Raw genomic sequence first — 22,094 nt, 5'->3', positions numbered from 1 at the left:
GTAAAAAATCTCACACAATCTGTTGCTTCCTTAACTTCAAATTTAAATGAAATTTTGAAAGCAACTTGGATTATTTCTAGGTGCTGAGAGAAGGAAAATCAGTTTAATTAGTGTTGTTTTCCTTATTCCCTTTACTATGCCTGTCTCAAAAGTTTTGTGCTCGAAGTTATGTTGCTTAGCCACCCATTCATGAGACAATCAATGTAAGCCCTCATAAAATCTCACGGAAAATCATATGGTGTAGTAAATCCTTATATAATCTGAGGTGCGTAATTGTTGATGCTCTGAATGTGAATGTCATGTTTCTAGACTTGGAGTTACGTGACCATGTCCAAAGAATTTGTCTGCAAAAGTGGCGTTCAGAGGTGCTGACTGGTTGCAGCACTCATGTTGGATTAAATTGTGAGAGAAACAGTGTGTTAAACTCAGACTTCCCTCCACCTCACCTGTCTTGCTGAATGACTGTAGAGTTTAATTACAGCTCCTATGGATTAAGATGGAAAAGTACTGAATGCTGCCAGTCATACTTGGGTTCTTACATTACATTTTAGTCACCCTTCTTGCTTCTTTTGTCTTTTCATTTAATATTTTACTTAATTTCTTTTTGTTTCATTGTTTGAAAGTTCAAGTCCATACAAATAAGTTTTGTATGAAACATTAGCCTCCCCTAAAAGGATGAAGGGCTGAGGTGAACTGGATAAGATTTAGCCCTTGTAGTTGCAGAGTCTAACACTGCATGTACAGTGTTTACTGGGCAAAAACTATTCCTTTTGATACTACTTTTGTAAAAGATCATCACTTTTTAAGCAAATTCGTGGCCTGGACAGCCAGTTTACAGCAGCATTTTGTAAATCGCTCACTAGTATTACTTTAAAAGTGTAGATTGGATCTTGGTGATTTGTTTCATAGTTTCTAAATGTAAAAGAACTCCTACTAACTACTTCTACCAAATAGGGTAAAGTGCAGAGACCTTCAGTTCTCTGTAGGGCTTGTTTAGTATTCTTGTACAATAATTTATTATTTTTCAATGGCACCTAGAAACCCAAGTTGAGGTTGAAGTCTAATTTTGCTAAAAACCACATAATGTAAGAGACAGTTCCTGTCTTGAATTGACTACAGGCTAAATAAGGGAAGACTTAAAGATACTTAAGGTATTTGTTCCCATGACAATAAGTGGTTGTGATCCATTGAGTGAATGTACTACTTGTATGTACAAAAGAGGAGTGGTATGTGTATATTTATGCACACTGACAGCTGTCTTATGGGGTAAAGCGTGCTAGGATTTTGGGGGTTGTATGCCTTGTTAGAGTTCTGCATTCCAACGTGAGTACGCATTTATATAACCCTGCCACAAATGCACCCCCGCCCCTTTGTAAATTGCCCTTGGTGCTTGGAAGAACCCTTTGACTCTGAAGAATGCTATTTAGCTCTTTGGTTACTTTTTAGGAACAGCGAGTGGTTACTAACGCTGTGGCGCTATCTTATTTTTGTCAAAAAGTACTCCGAAGTTGGTTGCTTTGCTGGTTGGAACTCACTTGACTGGGTGCCTGCTGCTGTTACGAAACCGGCTCCCTGACGCAAGGGACATGGTGCGTGTGGTGCCCGCTTTGTGCTCGTGCCGCAGCTGTCAGGATTTATTATTGCTGCTGGAGTGGGGGTGTTGGCAGTGCATGACACGCGCCTTGGAGCGCACTTCTGCCTGCCAGGGAAACAACCGGGCAGATAAGGACTTTTCTGTTTGAGTACCATCTTCAGAAAGCCACAGAAGATTCAGGTAAGGTTGACTTGAAATGCAGCAGATGCTAGCGGTATTTCACTTGCCTGTGTCTTTAAACTACTTGGTATAATTTACTTTAAACAACGTAACTCAAAAACCAAGCTGTTCTGCACTCTTTAGTTGCTTGTAGTACTCTTGAATTGCTGTATAAGTCAGACAGGTTGTTGAGTGGTTCAGTGTACCTCAAAGGATATTTTTAGAAGGAAAAAAAAAAAAAATAGAGGACCACAAAGTACAAAGGTTTTGCCTTTAAGGGTGATTTTATAGTGCAACATTGCTTGTCCTTCAGAATGCAAAGGGACTGATTATTATTCTGTTATTGTTATCTTCTAATGAGAAAAAAAAAGTCTTTTTTAGGCTTCTGAGGTAGATGACAAGCTGATAGATTTGTGTTAACATTTACTACTTAATATCCCAGTAGTTTCTAATACTATTTGTTATTCTGAAGATGAATACAAAGACTGAATCCCGTTGAACCTGTTTTCTGTTCCCCATGTAATGATGTTACTATTGCTAAGTTCATAGACATAAATATAATAGTATTTTTGTTCTACAAGTTACAGTGGTGTGTAGAAGCCCCCAGAGTTATTTTTCACCTTCAGATAGGTTAATGGCTGCTGGCATCGTGATGATAAGGTTAAACATTAAACCTGTATGCCTTTTGTAGGGTAACGTCAAGAGAGTATGGTGCATCCTTTCTAGGAAGACAGGCCTATTCTATGTTGTCGTCCTTTCTCTGAAGCACTGAGAGGAAAATCTGCCTAAGGCTTTGCATTGTGAGGAATTTTTCTTTATATTCGATGTATGCTTTCACTTTGATTTTTTTTTTTTAACTAGATAGAGATATTCTTTCACCCATTGCATTGTTTAGTTGCATCCCTATTGGGTTTTTAGATGTCTGTAGATTATTAACTGTATTCTGACTCCAACCATTTCTGCAAAAATCAGTGAGATTTCCGTATGACAGCATAAGAGCTTTAAAAATTATCAGAGGACTGGGGTTTTTTGGGGTTTGTTTTTGTGAACTCAGTGTTTTCCTGGTTGTAAAATACCAAGAATTGGAGACTGTTGGTTATCTTTCTGCTTTTCTGCAGACAGCTGAATTTTACTCTGTCATACTTTTCCTATTAATTTTTTCACTTAAGTCTGTATGTTCTGTGTCTTTTTTTCTAGGCACATACTCATTCTGTTCTGCATGTTTCCTTCCCTTCCAAGCCAATTAATTCAAACAAGATTAGACCCTTTTATTGCAATTTTTCTCATTCAGACATTTTTTGCTACCTTTCCTTTCAATTGTTTCTAAGTCTGCCAACCCTGAATTGAATTGATTCTAATTTAAAAATTTCATAAAATATTTTAAATGTTTATCAAAGCTCTTTTTTTTCTTTTTAATCTACTTGCTTTTTCATCTCTGAGAGTAGAACAGTTGAACTAGTTTGCTGCTTCTGGTTTCTTTATGCTTTGAATACTGATATTTATGTGTCTACATGTCTTGATTATCAATAGAAGTAAATTATAGCATAATACATGTAAATTTTTTTTTTTTGGTGAAGGTTATGTGGGGAAAAAGAATTAAAGCCTTTATTCAGGCAGGCTTGTGTTTCTCTGTCCCAGATTTTGTGGCACAGTATGGATTTGACATCACAACGTAATAATCTACAAAATGAACTGACAAGAGAATTGGAAAGACAAGAAGGTAAAATGTTTCTTACTTCATTAAATTATCTTATAGTTAACAATATTCCTAAATGCAATAAGGAACAAAGTGTCTTGCTGACCATGAGCTATCTTCTCATTCTTTTTTTTTTTTTTTTCCGTGTTTATGGCATTTGTACAGGAAATACAACAGATAGCGCTGTTGTAGTATTCTACCTATGCAGTAAGTATCTGCTATGCCCGCATACTCTGGTCCTGGTGGTTTCCTACCAGTGCCTGGCATCTTGCCTGCAACTGGTTCCAGGGAATGAAGCCGGGATTATGATCAAGCTATTCAGGAGAGGTTTGTTAGCGGGGTGTCAATTAGGGAGAATTGGTCATTACAAGCTTGGTTTCTGTCTAGACAGCCTCAAATCTAATCTTCAGATACCTTCAGGGGCTATTGGCAGCTTTTTCTCTTAAGCAAGTTCATGGCTGCACATCTTTCAAGATCCTAAAGCATCATGAGCAGTCTCCTTTTAGGGGTCACCAGGAGTAAACAAGGTTTTAGGGCAAGTGCATGTGGGTTTTTTGGGATGTGGTTTAGTTACATTCTACAGTTGAATATGAAAGGAGGGTTTTTAAAAATATATATTTTATTTTTCATAATATTTTTGTTTAAAATCTCAGCTGAGTCTTGGTGCATGTAAAGCCAGACTTTTGGGCTTCTGCTTTTTCGAGGGAACTCAGTGTCTGGTTTTGCTTTGCTACCTGTTCAGCGAGGCAAGGTGGAGCTTTGGACCTGACTTTGGTACTTAAAACTAATTATTTGCTTAATGAAACTAACGTTTGTTATTTTGCTTTTGAATACTTTTTTAAAGTACCCCAAATTGATGACCTTCTCTGGAAAGCTGACATTGCACAAGAAGGTGGCTGATAGAGATTGGTATAGATTGCTGTTCCATAAATCACTGTTCAAGTGCTTTTGTCTGGAGATTTTCTTTAATGCAATTCCCTTTCCTATTGTGTAATTCTAACTTGAACAAAGTGCTCAGGTTGATCCTATGCAAAGAAGCATGATCATTGGGGGAAGAAATAGCTAGAAGTATAAATATTAAAGACAAAGCTACTAAAGACTGAAATATTGATGACTGTCACTATGTATTCTGTAGTACATAAGGGCTGAAGTGAAGTTGTGCAGGCATTTCTATGCTTCTGCAAGCTTGGCTCTCTAATATTGATGTTCCTTTCATGCAGGATTCAGGGTGGGGAGGAGTGAGTCTGCATGTAATTTTTTAAGCTTTTGAATTATGAAAATAAATTGAGTTCTGGGACATTAGGTCGATGTATCCAAAATTAGCCGATAGGGCAGAATCTTTAGATCAAATATAGAAATATATTCCACTTAGCTAACAGAGTAACTGTGTTGATAGCAATAGCAGATAGCTCTCTTCCATGTCTAGAAACACTAGTTTAAGAGGATGAGGGGACATGAATGGAAAATGGATTATCTTTACGGTTTCATCTGACATCAGACTTTGGCATATTAAGTTCCATGCCAGGTGGAAGAGTGCTGAATATGCTGCATGGAGACTTATCTGCTCAGTCACCCTGAGCCTGTGCCTTCCTTGTTCTCATCCTTTTCCTCTACCGCCTTCCCCATTGTCATTTCATTTGTCTCCACCTACCCAGTCTCAACCTCTGTTTCTTGGGGTTCTTCCTCCAGTTCAGTTTCTCTGCAAGTTCCAGTCTGAGCTTTTTATATTTTGCGCCTTCCCCTTTCATTCTTAATCGGCTTGTCACAAGGTCTCCAGGTTAAAACTCTTCATTCTTGTTCATGATTCCCATTACTACTGGTTCTCAGCTCATAGGCAGGCCCTCATCCAGTCTGATCTTTCCTCTGGTGTCTTTATCCAATCAGTTCTCCTTCACACCTATATCTTTTCTTTCCTCTCATGATTTCTCTTGATCACTAGCTTTAACTCTGCTTGGCTAAACTTTTCTAAGATAAGATTCTTCCACTCCCGTCTTGAATTCTTGATACTGAATTACTTTACCACAGTTGCATTATTTAAACTCGCACCAGAATTATTTTATCTCTGAGACAAAAGGAGGAAAGCAAGTTTGCAAACCATACTTGTCCTTGACACTCCATTATCTCACTTCACTTGGCCAGGGCTCAGTTTTTAATCCATAAATATCGTGAGAAAATGCTGACCTGGTAACCTTCACATATCTTCCAGCGTTTTAGAAGGGACACACTCCTTCTTACTCACCCTGCTTGACTGATGTCCTAATTGATAGCAATTTGTGCAGTCATTTCAGGTCTCTAGGTGGAGTCCAGAAAGATGCCTTAGATGGGACATTGTTGGAAGGGAGGCAAGTGAAAAGCAGCCTGACCCTGTAACTTAGAAATTCAGCTGGGAAGAGGGAGTGACTTAGTGTCTCATTCCTTCTTGCTGGATTACTTCTAAAGACACTTCTTGCCTTTCTCACACCCTTCCCCACTAACACTTTTCCATTGACTTCAGAGACTTTGCTATAAAATGTGAAAAACAGCCTGGGACCAGAGCATGGAGCCCAACCCTGCTTCTTCACAATGGAATGCCCAATTCATAGCTGGGCTTTTCCTTGATTGTTGTCTTTGTAACATGATTCTTGCAATCCTGGTTTTCTGATAGCCTTCCTCAGCTGGTGATGGAGGGGAGGGGAAGCACCTGCTTCTGTGGGGTGGCTGGAACACACTCCTTGGGTGAATGAGTTGCAAATTTGAATCCTTCTGAGGAAGGTCCAGCACCCAGTTCCTCCATTTTCTGAGTGCTTAAATTGATGAACCATTCTTTATATAGCAGACTTTTCAATTAACAGTGCTGGTTAAAAAATGAGCCTATTTATACCATATATAAATGACACTTTTGCTATATCTTCCTACCGCTTGCCTTCCCTTCTTTCATCTTCCTCTTTTTTGTCTCTTAGCTTTGAATTAAGCTTCTATCTTAACAAAACAAAACAAAAAAGACAACCAAACAACCTATTCCATTAATTCTTATCTCAAAACATGCAAAACTCGTAGAAGTCATGCCATTAGTTACCTATGTATTTTTTCTTCATTGCAGGATTGACCTGAAATATCAGAACTCAAATTCTACTTCTCTTAGGCAACAAACTGTCTCCACATAAAGACTAAAAGAGGTAGTGTGGAATAAGAGAGGAGTATAAACCAATTAAGGAGTGTCTAGAGCTAAACTGCACCTTCACAGCAAATCAGAACAGTCTCAAAATACATCTTCACTGAATGTCTAAGCTCTTTTGTTTGAAAGTGGCAGCATTCAAATATTATAGTAAATATCAGGTATACTAATTTGATGAATTAATACTTCTCTGTTCCTTTTCTCTCCTCCCATCAAGCAGACCTGCTTTTGCTGAAGACATTGCTAAACATAAATGGAAATTTCTTGTATATGGCTAGAACAGAAATTGGAGGCAACAGTCAGATAATCAAAGCATGCGTTAACTCTGTAGAGAATTCTGTAACATATTCTCTCCTCTCAGCCATGTGCTTGTCTTTTCTGTTTTCACATCTTTCCACTTTACAGTAGCTGCATTTCATCAATAAATTAAATATTTCTCAATTACCACACAAGAAAGATCGTATGTTTGCATGGATTGGTTTTTAGGTTACTTTCAGGTCCTTTCCTCAAAGGAATATTTTAGAAATCCAGAATTATTGGTAGGGGAAATTGGCAGGCATTTTATTGAGTCCCTTCTGTTCCACTGGCTGTGGCACCTGGTGTGTTCTGGCATGTTGTTACAAGGAAGTAAGAGCTTTCAATGTCACAAAGCCCTCTTGACCCAGCAAGGTAAAAAATGGCTTACAGTGTCTAAATTGCTCATTCAGAGCCTTCCTATCCATCAGGAAATTAGCTCTTGGCCTTTTATAATGTACATTAGACCTTCTAATTTAAGAAAACAGTCTGCTTTTATTGTCAAATCATTTAGTTATCTTTAGAGATTAAATAGCTGCTGAGCCTAGACCTGTAGGTGGTTTCAATGACAGACAAACATGAGGAAGAAACAAGGGAAGTACCTGACACATTTGAATTCATTATGTGTTCGTGAGATAATCTGACTACAGTACTTCTATTTTTCAGCCTTCTAATTGTTTTGGATGACTGGTGACTTGGATGGGTCTGGGATATCAGTGATGTGAATTTCAAATTGAAAATGTGCCTCTCAAGCCTGGGTAAATACAAAGACTGGATACTGTGAGCATACCCCTCTCCTATTCTTGTCTCCTCATGCTCTGAGCTAAGTGCACCTTGTCTCTTGGCTGTGAAAAGGCTGCCTGTGGGCAGCAGTTTTGTATTTCTGCATTTCAAAGTATAAAGTTTCAAGCATTATATTACCCTGACGTAGTATCTCAGATTAATCAATATAATATACCTTATCGTTGCCGTCACTTCAGCAGGTTGAGCTTGTAATGCATGTACTTGAATGCCTATGCTCGGTTACATGATCATTTGCCTTTTTGTAGGTAGGGATGAAGTAAGGAAAAATTCACTGTGTAGTTTAGATGAGTACTGAACAGTACTTGGAAAGGTGTAGGTTACATCTTGACTTCTGAAAAGTCAAGCACATGATAAGACTTCCCTCCTAACCCCTTCCTTTAAGGGTCTGTAGGCTGTAATGGAATAGAATTAAGTAGAAATAAGTATATATAATGAAATAAATATACTTAAGTGATACCATCTGCAATTTGGGGACTATTCTGTGATTCAGGATTGTTTATGTTTCCATGGAGCCATCTGTAATGCTTGCCAGACCGGGGCTCTGATCCTGAGATGTCAGTAGGTCAGTAAAAATTGTGAGACTCCAGAGTCCCTTAGAACTGGGACCTCATGTGGATTTGGGGTAAAATTCTGAGCCATTGGAAGTACCTGGATGGGTTCATAGGGCTGCATTCTGATGATTCCGATCAGTGTAGTAATGTAATTCTTCTCCAGTCATCTCTTACAGTTACAGAACTGGTTGCAGATCTGTTCCCTTACTGATCTTTCTGCAGGTATCTTCCTGATGTTGGGATATATAGATAGCTATTTTTAATATATATATGTATATATGTGATGTATGTGACATATGTATATATTGTATATATAAAAAATACATCTTGAATCTTTGTTTTGAATGACTCCAGTTCTATGTGTCCAGAGTGGGGAGATCTGAAGAGTCCTGGCTATTGTGAATTCTTGGAACTTTCTTTCATGCATTACTCTATCAGTAATGTCAGCACAGGTAGTCCTATTGCGTTCGTCAGACTCAGAGGCAGTTGCTGAGAAGTCTTAGAGAAACTGTGTGTGTCTTCACAGCTGTTGATAGATGGTTCTTAAAATATTTGTAAGTACAAATCTAAATGGTAAATTTTAAATCTAAACTCTGCAGGTGAGAGTATACTGCTTCTGAAGAAAGGAGAATATGTTGCTGTAGGGCTGAACCTTGTCAGGTCAAGTTCATGCTGAAGGCTTGGATTTCATTCTTTTTGCCAGTTGGAGAAGATCCATCAAAGCAGAAGAGAAGCAGAAGATGGTTGGATCTTATTTCCTTATCACCATAAGATGTGACACCGTTTGACCTCAAGAGATTAAACAGGGTCAGGCCAGCACTTGAAAGAGACTAATCTGTATTTTTTCCACTGTAGGTTGTTTTCATGAATCATTGGGTGAAAGGATTGTTTCTGAATTAATGCTGTCCTAAGTCATTAGCAAAGTACTTGAAGGTTGTTACTCTGTGTGCTATTTGTAAATGAGTCTGAAAACGGAAATTATTGACTGCTAGTATATTCTTCACAACTTTTGTGTGGAAAGGTCATTTCACTTCCCTTTTTAGTCTCATTTTAATTCACGTATCTAGACGGTGGTATCTATTTTTTTTTTTTAAATGTAATTTTAATTTAGCCCTCTTGTCTTTGCTGTTTTTCCTGCATTTTAAGTGCTGTTTAAGAGTGCCTGTTTCTATTCCCTTTTTATTCAGTAGATAATGCATTAATGTAGGCAGCATCATTAGATATTCAGTGAGAGATTTAACGTATGCTATTAATTGATGAAAGACACCCAACTGAATTTTAAGTTTACTGTTTCCTGATGTAGAGAAAACAGCTGATCGTGCAGCACATTTCTAAACAGGTACTATTTCTACCCATTCTAAGCAGAAGTGTGCAGATAAATTTAGCCTAAGGCCTGCTGGTGTGATGTACTTCATTGTTAAAGAAAAACATGCTGCAGTTTGAAACTTGTTCCATTTTGACCTGATCTATCTCCTGTTATTTTCCTTCTGCCTTTCCTTCCCCACTTGAAGGACTTCTCCAACTCTGTTTCAGCAGGACTCGTGTCCTTTTCTTTTCTTTAGGTTTGTTCTGATACAAAACATTTCGTCTGACATTTGAATGTGTCAGCAAAATCCTCTTGTTCCCTACACAGGATTTTGCAGCTTGACATCCATTTCTCTAATCTGCCACTGACTTCACAACTCCAGTCTTCCACATGATTTAGTATGTCTCTTTGGAAAACTATGTTCACATTTCAGTTGTAATAATGATGATTGCTTTGCCTTTGAGAATTATGTTTATGCTGTTCTCTTAATGATGTGGTTGATATAGTGCAAGATGTGTCAGCAGTATACGACTTTTCTCCCTCAGCTCTGGTATTGACTTAAAATCAGAGTTCAAAGAAAATGCTCCAAAGGTGTTAGCCATTTATCATAAACAATACTTTACCTGCAATATTTCAAAGAATGCAGGAACAAATTAACCTATTAGGCAGAAAGTCTTAAGAAACTTAAAGATATTCAGATTCTGTTTCAAGAAGAACTTGGGGCATCTGTAGACAGGAACTTCTTTGTGAACACAAGTTCAAGACCAAAGGAGCACTATCTGTTTCACTAACAAAAATTATCTCTATTTCTATATGTTACCTGAACAGGATCAGACTGTTTGATCTTAATGCAAATATGGTTCTAGCGCCTGAAACCCCAGTGGTTTCTATGTATACATGCTCATGCAAAGAGATGAATAGGCTGAAGAAAGTCATTCTATGTATATACCACTTCCATGTCTCTCCACATCACAGAAGAGGAGTGAGGGCAAACCTATCTGGTCAGATCCAGACAAATGAAGAAGGGAGGAAGCAGTCTTACTAGACCTTTAAGTTCTGACAGTTTAGTCAAGTACTCAAGTAGTATTGCTGGTGCTGAAGTAGTATTTCTGGAAATGCCCATTATGCACTGCCATTCTTACAAAAATTGAGAGCCAGGTCAGTCAGGTCTCCTCTTCTCTTGTCTGACCCTATTCTACTGATGAATTAGATCATGTTGTCTTAAAATGTCATTAAAATCCATTAACTGAGTTATAATTCCAAGATTTTTTCTTCTTGAACAAGAGAATATGGACTAACACAGAGATAAACATTTCCAGGAGAATAACTTCCTATCAGCTTTTTGCATCTGTTATCAAGAAACTACTTTGATCAAAGTACCAGCAGAACTTTCTCAGTGTTTGCAAGTATTTAAAAGACTTCCTCTCACTTGGATTTTGCTTATTCTGCTCACAATTTTCTTGTTGCTTGAAAAATTTACCCCTAGTTTGTTATTTTTCTGTTCTAACTGCTCTGAAGGCAGTTATAGAAAAATTAACTTCTTGCCTTTGTCCTCCAAGTTTAATTATTCTGAAAGATAAAAAGCAGAAAATAGAAGAGTGACTTTTGCAGTATGAAGGGGACCTTGTGTAAGTAAGAAAATCTGACTAAAAATCTGCACTCCTTGTTTGGTCAGCATTCTTCATCAAGAATACAAAAATAATGTAAACTTCTCCAGATAATCCACCTGTGGGATTACCAAAGGGTTTAAATGGCCAAAGATTTAAGTGCTGTTATTAATCATCAGATTTGGGATTCTTCTTTCCAGTGTGTGGACAATTTAGCTCAGGTAGGGAACAGTGGCCTACAAACTCTGTTAGCATAGATGCTATGCAAGCCTTAAGTATTATAGGAAGATTGCTGATAGTGTAGGGAATAGGTGAGAAATGTTTACTGAGCACTAGGAAGGTAGATTTAATACTGCTAAAGTTTTATAGATCTTCTGACAGAAGCTTTAGAAGTTAAGACTTCATAAGTTACAGCTTTTTTGACAAAAATTAAATCCAAAACAAATGTCAAGGAAGCAAGAATCAAGAAAAATAGTTGTAATTAGGAGGTAATAGAAGGAACAGCTTTTTACTTCCACAGCTAGCACTGATCACAGAACAAGATCAGACTGCTCTAAGCAATCAGAGAAGATTAAAAGCAGGCTATATCTGGTATGTCTGGAAACAGGATATCTTAAATGCACTTATGATACGTATAATAAGACAGCTTCATATTAATTCTTTCATAAGAAAAGATTAATTTTGCCCTGGAGCAGCATTTCTCTGGCACTTAACTCATGTTTGTGCACAGTTCCCTGCTTGCAGGCACAATGACGCATGTGTTATCTCTCCACTTAACATTAGAGGCTTGCAGAAGGTGTAATAGGCTGCCACATACCACTCATTTCCTAGCATCTTAAAATATCATAGTTTCAATGTTGACTGTTTTAAGTTACCTTTAGAGAATTATACTGTTTATATTTTTTCCAGTAGTGTATGTGCTACATTATTTTTAATTTTGCTGTATCCCGTGATTAGTGTTCCTGCCCCAGTGAATTCTTGGAGTACCATGGATTGGTTAGTTGTTTTTTGTTGCTGGGATTTATTTGTTTAACTTTCAGATTATGTCTTAGTGTCAGCATATTAAGATCGAAGATGAACATTTTAGCTTTTTCTTCCTTGTTTGTTGCTATTCTCTAGTTTTCTCTGATGCTCAGAGTAAGTTGAGTTACAAGCTTAAAGCACTGACTAATGAGCCTGAGCATCTTCCTGATGTATTTTTGTTTGATATTATTTCTTTCTTTGTTCACCCCTGATTTTGTTCCTTGGTCCTCTATCACAAGGAAGGGAGAGATATTTTGTCAACAGGTTATGGCAATAAAAACATCGAGGCACATGGCAGAGCAAATGACAACACTTGAGGCCATAATGTCCTGTGACTGCAGTGATTTGAGAGGGAAGAAACGGTGAAGAATCTTCAGTAGACCAATGTGTTTTATGCTGATGAGAACATAAATGTTTTCATTTTTAATAGCCATTAGGCCTGAAGTTTCTGTTCAGATCCTGATATTGATATCTGTGATTCTGATGGTAACTGTAGGCTTGATATAGAAACTCTGCTTTGGACAAGATGGTAACCCAGTTATCTAAACCTCTAGTTTGCTTTCTAGGAGGTATACCTTGTAAACATGTTTTGCTTTAGCTGATTTGCCAAGAGATCATAGTTGGCTGTGAAAGCAAATTTCCTGTGAAAAGTTGGAATGATTCTAGACTTTGCTAAGAAAATGGTCTGGACGACTTCACTTACATATTTTTTTTGTAACATTGTGGTGCATCTTTGTGTGATGATGACAAAACTGAAACTGGCTTGGAATTCAGCTAAAAAAGAGTGAATCCTCTCCTGTTAGAAGAGTTATCTGGGATTAGGTTAGCTATCATAAATATCCTTTGCTTAGCAACAGGGATGGCATTCAGGATATCAAGCCAACTGGAAAGAATCCCTCTGACAGGGCTCTGTTGGGGTGGGTGGATAAGCTCTCCTGACAACACCAGTGCTTTTGCTCTCTCCGTCAGTTTGTGTTGCTAGGATCAGTTTCACAAGTTTTGTGACAGACTTATGATACTGTGGCTACTTTTGTTTACTGTCAAAAAGAACCATAATGTGGGGAAAATGAACAGGAAAAGGATATGGAAAATAATAAAAAATCCATGTGCGTAAGACTGTGAGTGTCTATGCTAGAGCAGCTGTTTTTGAAAGAAAAAGAAGTTAAAAATTTTTTTGGATTGCTGAAATAGAAAGCAATATATGGTAACATTCCTCTTCTTTACTTTTTATGAACTTGGCTTCTTCAGCAAAACAGGAAAGAAATTACTTAGTCATACACTTAAAACTTCAGTTAAAATTCAAGAGACTTCTTGTGTATCATGCTAACCATTAATGATGAAATGTATTTTTACTCACAGACGTAATTCACATTCTTGCTTCTAAATCAGCTTTTCAATATAAATTGGTAGTTTCATTAAGGGTCCACTCAGCATGTTTGACTTTTTCTACTTTTGCTTCCAGGGGAAAAAGAAGATGAACAGGTAGTTGCAGAAATCATGAGAAGGCGTTTTTTCCCTGCACTTATAACTCATAATGCCTGGGAAGGCTTTCACTTTGCTGGCCACGAGATAAGAATTACAGAAGCCACTGATTGTTACGGGGCAGTCGTCTGGCCATCGGTACAATATTTGTGCAGTATTGTTATTTTTTTAGTTTTGGAGTCTTCTAGAACTTTTAATTTGTTTTGCATGATAAATATGTTTCGTTGCATGCTGTAAAACCAAAGAAAACATTCTGTGCTTCTCTGCGTCTGTTCTGCAAATCCCAAACCTGGATGTAGTCTAATTTCATATAGATTCTCAGTTCTCAAAGCTTAAATGGTACTTCTTGCTTGTGCCTCATGACACAAGATGTATGATCTTTTGTCCCTTCCTCACCTTCCAGTAACTTCTGATCCTACTGGCTAATTACAAGCATATTTTGAAGGAAATATGGCAGTCTTATGATGATTACATTTCTGTACATTTTATAAATACTGACAGCTATATAGCAGGCAGATCCAGGTTGTAGAAATAGCTGTGATATGAGCTCACTGAGGTATTAAGCACTCATAGAAGCTACTCAACCTACTCATGTAGGTTGATATAAATTTACCTTGTAAATATATAGACATGGGAAAAGGTTCACCTGGAGCTTTCAGTTTCTTAAACAGCCAGAAATCTAGTGGAAGAGAACCACTGTCCTTGGCTCTTGATATAAGAACCATCAACATGCCATCATACAAAAAGCTGCCTTCAAGGTTTTGAATCTGTGCAGTGCAACCAACTGTTCTGAAATAATTAAGAGTGAAAGGATGAATCTCTTTAACCAAGTAACAAGCGATAGGACAAGAGGGAGTGGCCTCAAGTTGTGCCAGTGAAGGATTAGACTGGATATCAGGAAGTATTTCATTACAGAAGGGGTTGTTGGGCGTTGGAATGGGCTGCCCAGGGCAGTGGTGGAGTCCCCATCCCTGGAGGTGTTTAAGAGTCAGGTTGACATAGCGCTGAGGGATCTGGTGTAGTTGGGAACTGTCAGTGTTGGGTTGATGATTGGACTGGATGGTCTTCAAACCCAGACAATTTTTTGATTCTGTGAACCACTGTGGTCAGGGAGGTGCCATGATGCACCATTGACACTTGTAGCATTCAGAGAACATCCCTGAAACAGAACCATCTCCAGAAGGGAGAGGACTAAAACCCAGGAGACTCCATTTCTGTCCCAACAGTATCAACCTCCTAGTATCACACTATTTTTAAGAAGTACAGCCATAGTTCAGTGGAGGAGAGTTAGCATACTCTGCTCTTTTGAACTCCAAAAAATTTTCCCTTGTCTTAGCAGACCTGGACAGTTATTTATACTGCATCTCTTTGTAGCCTCAGTGCATGTCTTCAAGGAAAGTTTGGCTGGCTGCCAATTATTCTCACAAAATCATGGACTGTACTGAAAAGTATATCTTTATTCTGGAAGGGTTTTAGCCATTTTTGCGGTGGAACGAAGGCAACCCTTCTGTCTGTGTCTTTTCATGCTTTCCCTTCCTATTCCATCCAGCAGTATTTGAACTCTTTTGAAAAAAGTCAGCCAAATTTGTTGAGAGGGCAGAAACTTTAAGCAAAATAAAGTTTCTGCATGTTTCATGTAAAGGAAACCAGATTTCAAAGTTTCCCTAATGTAACCCACAGAAATTTTGATACTGCCAGCCAGTTTCTACAACAGAGTATGTCAAAACTGTGAGGGAAGAAATTATAGGAATATATGGAACTAAGACAAAATCTTACTATAATGTGTTTTTAAGTGTCAGTGAAACATCAGACACAATCTTTAGTAACATGGCTGTAATTAGTCCTGATACTCACAGACTTACTTCTATATCAAAGCTTTGTTGATTATGAGATATATGTAAGTTTGCATAAAAAAACCTTGCTCTCTTTGCTCTGAAATAAGAAGTAGAAAGAAAAAAACTTTGTTTGGATTTCTGGTATGTCAACATTGGGTCAACAGTCTTTCTCTTCCTTTCCTTCTACATCTTAATTGATTAAAAGCAAAAATAAGGGCATAATTTTGCTGTGCCAGACAAAGCCACTAATAACTGCCTTTCCAAATGGTCGTTTGTATTGCAGGAAGATGTAACAACCATCATATGTATTTATCAGTGAACACTATATAATTATCAAAGTCTGGGAAAAAATGTGGGAGACAAGCTGGAAACTATCTTTGCCAGAGAAATAAAATTAGCAATTTCTATTTCAACAGTGAACTAAAACTCACTGGTCAGGATGAGACAGGGCAGAAAAGCTGAAGAAGCTTCTTAATCAAAGTTTATAAATGCATATATACAGTTGTTGAGGGCTCTTTGTGGCTTTGCTTGCTATAAAAGTTTGCTAAGCTTAAAGTAAGCACACAGAAACTGAAGATTAAGAAAAGGAGTAAATCTATTAGTACTTTTTGAATCCTGATGGGAAGTAATTATTGTTAGGAATAATTAACTATTGGAAGGGCTTAACCAGGGTCGTTGTGAATTTTCTCATTCAAACAGTCCTTATATCAAGATGTCTTTGTGAAGGACTCGCTTTAACTCAACCAGAAGTAAATGCAGTTATAAGCAGGAATTGCTGACTGGAATTTTATAGCTCATGTTATGCAGCATGACAGATTAGATAATTGCAGTTGTTCCTTCTGGCTGTAATGCTTTGCAAGCCTATACAGAGGCATGTTGTGGCAATTATTTTGTCAGCCTATGGAGCTCAGAGTGAGCTGTGATCCTTTAGGGACAGTGCTTGAATGAGTGAGTATTGCTCCTTTGAACAAACATGTATTTTTGAACAGACAAGTATTTTTTTGCATGCTTTTAAATGACAATGAATATTTAGTGAAGGGATTTATTTCATTTATTTGTTCAGTATGTTCATGGATTCCCTCCCCTACAGGCTCTTGTTCTGTGTTATTTTTTGGAAACTAATTCTAAACAATACAATTTGGTTGACAAAAATGTGATTGAAATTGGAGCTGGAACTGGGTTGGTCTCCATAGTAGCCAGTTTACTGGGTGAGTACATGCCATTGCTCTTATGCTCTTGGAAACATCTCTCAGATAAATACTGGAGGACAAAGGAAGTGGCTCAGTTCTTCTAAAAGACTATTGTTTGAAAGCTTCCAAGAGCAAGAAGAAGTAAATTCCAAAAGGCTTGTTTGGAAACCAGGTCTGTTATTTTTTTTCCTGTAAAGTTGTGAGTGTATTGATGCAATAAAGGAGGTCCCAGTAGACGATGTTGTCATTAACAGTGTTAATCAGGGGACCAAAGTAAGAGACTAATGGCCTCACATGGTGTGAGTGGCAACCAGATGAAGCCAGATGTAGGTAGGACCAATGCATCACCTTCCATTGACCAAACAGCTCTTGGATGCCAGGTCACTTTCTTTCAATTTGTGTTCAGCAGTTTCTTTCAGCAACTGATCAAGAACTTGATATTTCTGCTACAGACACTGTTGTGTTTTCTGTCATGGTAGCCTATTCTTCCTCAAGAGTAATCCAGATCAGTGATTTCTGCATTGTAACAGAATTCTAGCTTTCTGTAGTCTGAGAAAGCTTTTTCCTATGTAAAAAGAAAAGAACCTGAAGCCATGCTTAAATCTCAAGCTGACTTCTTGGAGTCAGTAATGGGTATTCTTCAATATCTAGTTGCTCACTGTACTTTAACCAATATCATATCAAGATGTGATAAGTAGCTGATTTCTCCTCACCCATCCCCAGCTGCATTTAGATGGCAATCTGTAAAGCAGAACTACTGAGAACCAAAAATATTTATTTTAAGCACAATGGCTAAGAACTATTGGGAGTGTTTATATTGTTCTGTTCCCTTCAGTGAGAGCTACATGGTAAAATCAGTTCCTTGTGCAATGGATTTTTTGAATGGGCTTTTACTCATGTCTTGAATTATATTCAAAGGTTATGTTTGTTTTCTTCCTGCCACAGGTGCACTTGTGACTGCCACTGATCTGCCAGAACTGCTGGGAAACCTTCAGCACAATGTTCTGCAAAATACAAAGCTGAAATGCAAGAACCAGCCTCATGTTAAGGAATTGTCTTGGGGAATTGATCTGGAAAAGAACTTTCCTAGATCTTCCTGTCACTTTGACTACATTATGGCTGCTGATGTAGTTTACCACCATCCCTTCCTGGATGAACTCCTCCTAACTTTTGATCACTTGTGCAAGAATGACACTGTTATTCTGTGGGCTATGAGATTTAGGTTGGACAAAGAGAACCAATTTGTGGGCAGATTTCAGACACTGTTTGACTTAGAGGTGATTTCTAATTTCCCCAGTTTGAACATAACATTGTATAAGGCAATGAGGAAAGGCAGGATGAAAGCCAGACTTCCAAACTGATGGTCTGAAAGAGATACAGGGAGGTGACAATTTCAGCTGGTTTGCAGCTTGTTCTCTTTGTAATAATTTCCATGTTAGAAGCTGCTACCACCTGCATGAATGACATTTTTAGAGATAGCTAAAACAAAACATCATCTTCTGAGTGCATCCCTAAGAAATTCCTCAGTTCAATTTGTCAATAGTTTTATACACAGAAGAAATCTATCTTTGATGTTTTCTTGACTTTTATGTGCTAAACTGACAATATTAATAGCTTCAGAATTCTTACCATTATTATTATTATGGGTCGTGTAATTAATATTTCCAATAGCTTTCAATTGCAGCTTTGAGTCTTATAAGATCAACTAATCATTTAAAACTTAAGAGTGTAATAAATATTTGTATTTAACAGTTGTGATGTTAAATCTGATCTTTCCCCATTCTCCCTATTGTGTAAATCCTTCGTTTGAATAGCCTTGATAGGACACTAAATTAGCTGACCCCCCACCTGGGAAATATACTGTTATAATAAAGGGATGGAAAATATTAGTTACCCTTTGATTTAATGATTATGCTTTCTTACCCTTCCATTTTTTTATTTAGATTCAGGGATTCTTCAACAGACAGCCGCACACATGCGGCAAGAGGAAGTTAAATGTTTTGTTGCTTGGACAGAGGTCTTGGATAAGAAGAGTACAGCATATCACCAGCTGCCCTTTGTAAAGACCTTACATTCTTGGAGGTTTTCTCCTCCAGAAATAGACGGTTATCTGGACCTCAGGGAACAACGATGGAAAAATTATAGTGGCCATCAAGAGAGGAGTTTTGTCCTGCCAGCTGGTGGTGACAGGAGGTAGAAAACTAAACCAGCCTGACATGGTGCGGCTGAGGCATGGGCAGGCTTAAATTTTCTTTTTGTAGTAAGGGCAAACAAAATACTTTTCTCCTAGCTGCTCAGTACTGCGTGTTCCTGTTTTCAGTGGTCAGCTCAGTGTCCTTGAAAGACTATCAGAAAACTTTGTTTTGGAAAGGTTAAAAAAATTATGCTTTCTGCACCCCATATTTTTGGTTTCTGTTTGTAACTGAGTGTGAGAGACCTTCAAGTCCCTTCCAGGTTAGAGAAGAAATGTGCTAATGTCCAGGCAGAGCTTTACCACCTCTGCTGTAGCAGCCAATTTCTCTAGTAATATGAGAGTCCTAGAGGCTGTCAGTCTTTGTTTGTTTAGCTCCTATTTGTAGGCTCTCCAGGAGTTTTTTATATATTGTCAGATTTGAGCATTTTTTTATGATGACTTCCAGAACATACTAGTGTTTGTACCTCTTCCTGTGACAGATGCAGGTTACTTACTTTGCTGCCTGGCACAAGTATGGGACAGAACTACGATAAAAATGACTGGTATAACTGGAATGTACTCTTACTCCCAGCCAAATATTTGGGACAAAGGTGCCCAGAATTAGAGATGAAGTGTTGCAGAGAGGAGGGTTTAAGCTGCCAAGAATTTCCAATGGGAGCTGGGGTTCCCATGTGTGAAATGGGGTGGTAAAGAGAATTTTGGGGGGAGGATGGATGAGGATGTGGCAGGAGGGATCTGGAGTTGGAGGGAGGATTGCAGAGAAAAGGTAGCTGTAGGGAGAAGGTGAGATGGTGAAAGAGAAGAGGTGGCAACAGTGAGACTGACTTCAAAAAGGGTTAGGAACATAGCAAGAGGGTAGACCATCTTTCTTGCTAACTGACTGTAAGAGAGGCATCTTTGGTGAGCCCCGGAGGATGACTCTGTGATAATACCAGAGCAATCAGTATGTCTTAGCCTAGGACATCAAGATGAGAAGAAAGGAAGCCAAGTACATTGACTCTACTTTCTGGCAATCCTGCTGGGAGATCACATGTGAGCTTTTGGCTTGGAGGTTATTAATGAAAATCTTCTAATCCTCATCTGTTAGTTTCCTGTGACAAGATTTGTAGGTAGAGGTAGCATCTTTTATTGGATCAATCAGTATAGCAAGAAAATGAGACTCTGTGCCAGCTGATATGGAGTATTACCTCTACTTATGAATGTCATTATGTTTATGTCAGATCAATCCAGCTATAGAAAATCACAACTACAGATTTTTTTTTTCCACACTGTTTAACTGAAGTAGTTCAGTTTAAACAAAGAAACAAATATGCATCTCTCCCATTTCCAGATTTCCTCTTCCTGCTTCCTTCCTCCTAACTCACAACCATCAAATCCACTACAATTGAAACTCCAATCCTTGCATCCCAAGGGACATCTCTGTTTACAAAGGTTTCATGGATAAATGGGTTGGCACTGTAATTAATGGGTAACAGCAAAGATATCTTGTGAACCACAAGGTGATGAAGGCTAAAGAGGAAAAGGAAGGCTACAGTAAAGTAGTTAAGTGTGATCACTTTTAAATAGTTGTTCTGCCGATTAGCCCTCCTATTTGGGCCACAGACTGTCCCCTGCTGAGGTCCTGCTGTAGTCAACAGAAGATGTGTTTGTAGAATGGATTCAGGATAGGGCTCTTTAGGCCCAACAGCTTGTTAATGTTTACTGTAATGTAACATTAGTCCTCTTTCTCACAAGTCTGTCTAGCACCGCTGTGTGAAGCTTCCTGGGAAAGCTCTAGTGGCTGGCTGCTCTATTGTACAGCCACCTTTTGTCCTCTGGTATGATGGGCAGGTTATTAGCCATGACCAATGGAGGGTGAAGTTTTACGTGGCATTTGCCTGTGGAGTTTATTTCTGCTCTTTGAGAACAAGTCTAACACGGAGCTCAAGTATTACTGACCCCTAAAGTCAGTCATAACTTCGATAATCACTTATTCTTTGTTCCAATATTTCAAATAAAGAATCAAGTTGTCATTCAGTGCATTATGTTGCTAATACACACACTGCATTTGTATCTGTAGTTTGTGAAAGGCAGAGAGAAAAAAAGGTCAGTTAAATTTGTGGTTGAAATAGCTCCACCTATGAGGAATGCCAGAGAGGCTGCCTAAGCTGGCAGGTTTTTACCATGTCTTATAGAGGGTTATGTTAATCATATTAATTTAAGAGATAAATTGGGATGTATGGTGTGGGTTCAGTCAATTCCTTGGATTTTCTGTATTCCAACCTAAGAATAACTTATTGAGCAACAATGTATTTAAGTAACTTGATGGTATTTTTCAGATTTTCCACAAACAATATGCTTTTCAAATACTAATGTTTTCAGGAAGGGTTCTTTTTGCATAAAGTATATAAAAAAAATCATTATAGTGATTTACTTTGCTGCTTATTATATATCATCTCCATCAAGGTCTTTTACAAATCATTGCCTTTTCCTTCTCACATCAAAGTAACAAGCGCTTTCAACGTTGTACAGTTTCCATATGGTCATATTGAGTTTTTGGCTCCCTCTTGTTGAATTGTGATGTTGCAGCTCTTACTGATCTGGTTTCATTTGCACTTCTTAAACCTGCTGATCTGTGATTTTGCCTTTTATAACAGCTGTAAGAAAAAGCCTTAAAATAACAGTACAGATTTACTGTGCAAACCTCGTTTTCATTTAGAAGTAATAATGGAGGCCTAGCCTAAGAAATGCAACTGCCAAAAATTACTCAAATAATTACCCATGGTACAAATGGCAGTTGAATGCTAAACAACTTATATTAGCTATTACACAAGCACTATTCAGTGTTAGATGAGCAAAGAAGACTAGCTGCCCCATATGTCCTCCTTAATGGTGACTGGCATTAAAGATCTGTTGAGTATGTCAACATAGGTGGCACAGTCATCTGAAGAAATACTACATTTACCAAACCACAGACAATCCTGAAACCTGACTGGGTTTAGAAGAGCTAGATTCTGCAAACACCCTTTGAAATCTGGAGACTGGAAAGGTACAAGATTTTTGCCCACTCATAGCCACTGATACTGCACTGGTAACTGTGATGTCGAATAAGTGAGAAAGAAAGATAGATGTTGTCAAGATGTCGTTACTCCATGGGTGTACTTCAGAAACTGATATGTTCATTCTTATAATAGCTCTGTGACATCAGGGAAACGTTGTTACACAG

At 38.1% G+C, this 22,094-nt stretch overlaps 1 protein-coding gene across 9 annotated transcripts; it reads left to right on the top strand.

Moving 5' to 3' along the window:
* The first annotated feature begins 1,594 nt into the window (after positions 1-1,594).
* Positions 1,595-18,589, top strand: LOC141962446 (protein-lysine methyltransferase METTL21E-like). Of its 9 annotated transcripts, none has more exons than XM_074910677.1 (8): positions 1,597-1,774; positions 2,445-2,553; positions 3,392-3,473; positions 7,564-7,677; positions 8,852-9,059; positions 13,651-13,808; positions 16,596-16,713; positions 17,641-18,589. In XM_074910677.1, the coding sequence occupies exons 6-8, from the start codon at positions 13,686-13,688 to the stop codon at positions 18,054-18,056; spliced, it is 657 nt and encodes a 218-aa protein (XP_074766778.1). In that variant the 5' UTR covers positions 1,597-1,774; positions 2,445-2,553; positions 3,392-3,473; positions 7,564-7,677; positions 8,852-9,059; positions 13,651-13,685; the 3' UTR covers positions 18,057-18,589. The 9 variants fall into 9 exon arrangements, with proteins under 9 accessions (XP_074766731.1, XP_074766741.1, XP_074766749.1 ...); XM_074910668.1 differs by having other exon boundaries at positions 8,852-9,103; XM_074910630.1 differs by lacking the exon at positions 8,852-9,059 and having other exon boundaries at positions 1,595-1,774; positions 7,564-7,655.
* Positions 18,590-22,094: the final 3,505 nt, after the last annotated feature.

The sequence above is a fragment of the Athene noctua genome, chromosome 1 (genome assembly GCF_965140245.1).
Source record: "Athene noctua chromosome 1, bAthNoc1.hap1.1, whole genome shotgun sequence".
Classification (NCBI taxonomy): Eukaryota; Metazoa; Chordata; class Aves; order Strigiformes; family Strigidae; genus Athene; species Athene noctua.
Note: the sequence above shows the minus strand (reverse complement) of the source record. Positions and strands in the feature narration are given on the sequence as shown.

Bases quoted from the DNA above. Each gene is read 5' to 3' on its own strand.
- LOC141962446 (XM_074910621.1), top strand. From the start codon at position 3,407: ATGGATTTGACATCACAACGTAATAATCTACAAAATGAACTGACAAGA. The intron at 3,474-13,650 runs GTAAAATGTTTC...TTTTGCTTCCAG, and splicing joins AGAATTGGAAAGACAAGAAG to GGGAAAAAGAAGATGAACAG. The intron at 16,714-17,640 runs GTGAGTACATGC...TTCCTGCCACAG, and splicing joins CATAGTAGCCAGTTTACTGG to GTGCACTTGTGACTGCCACT.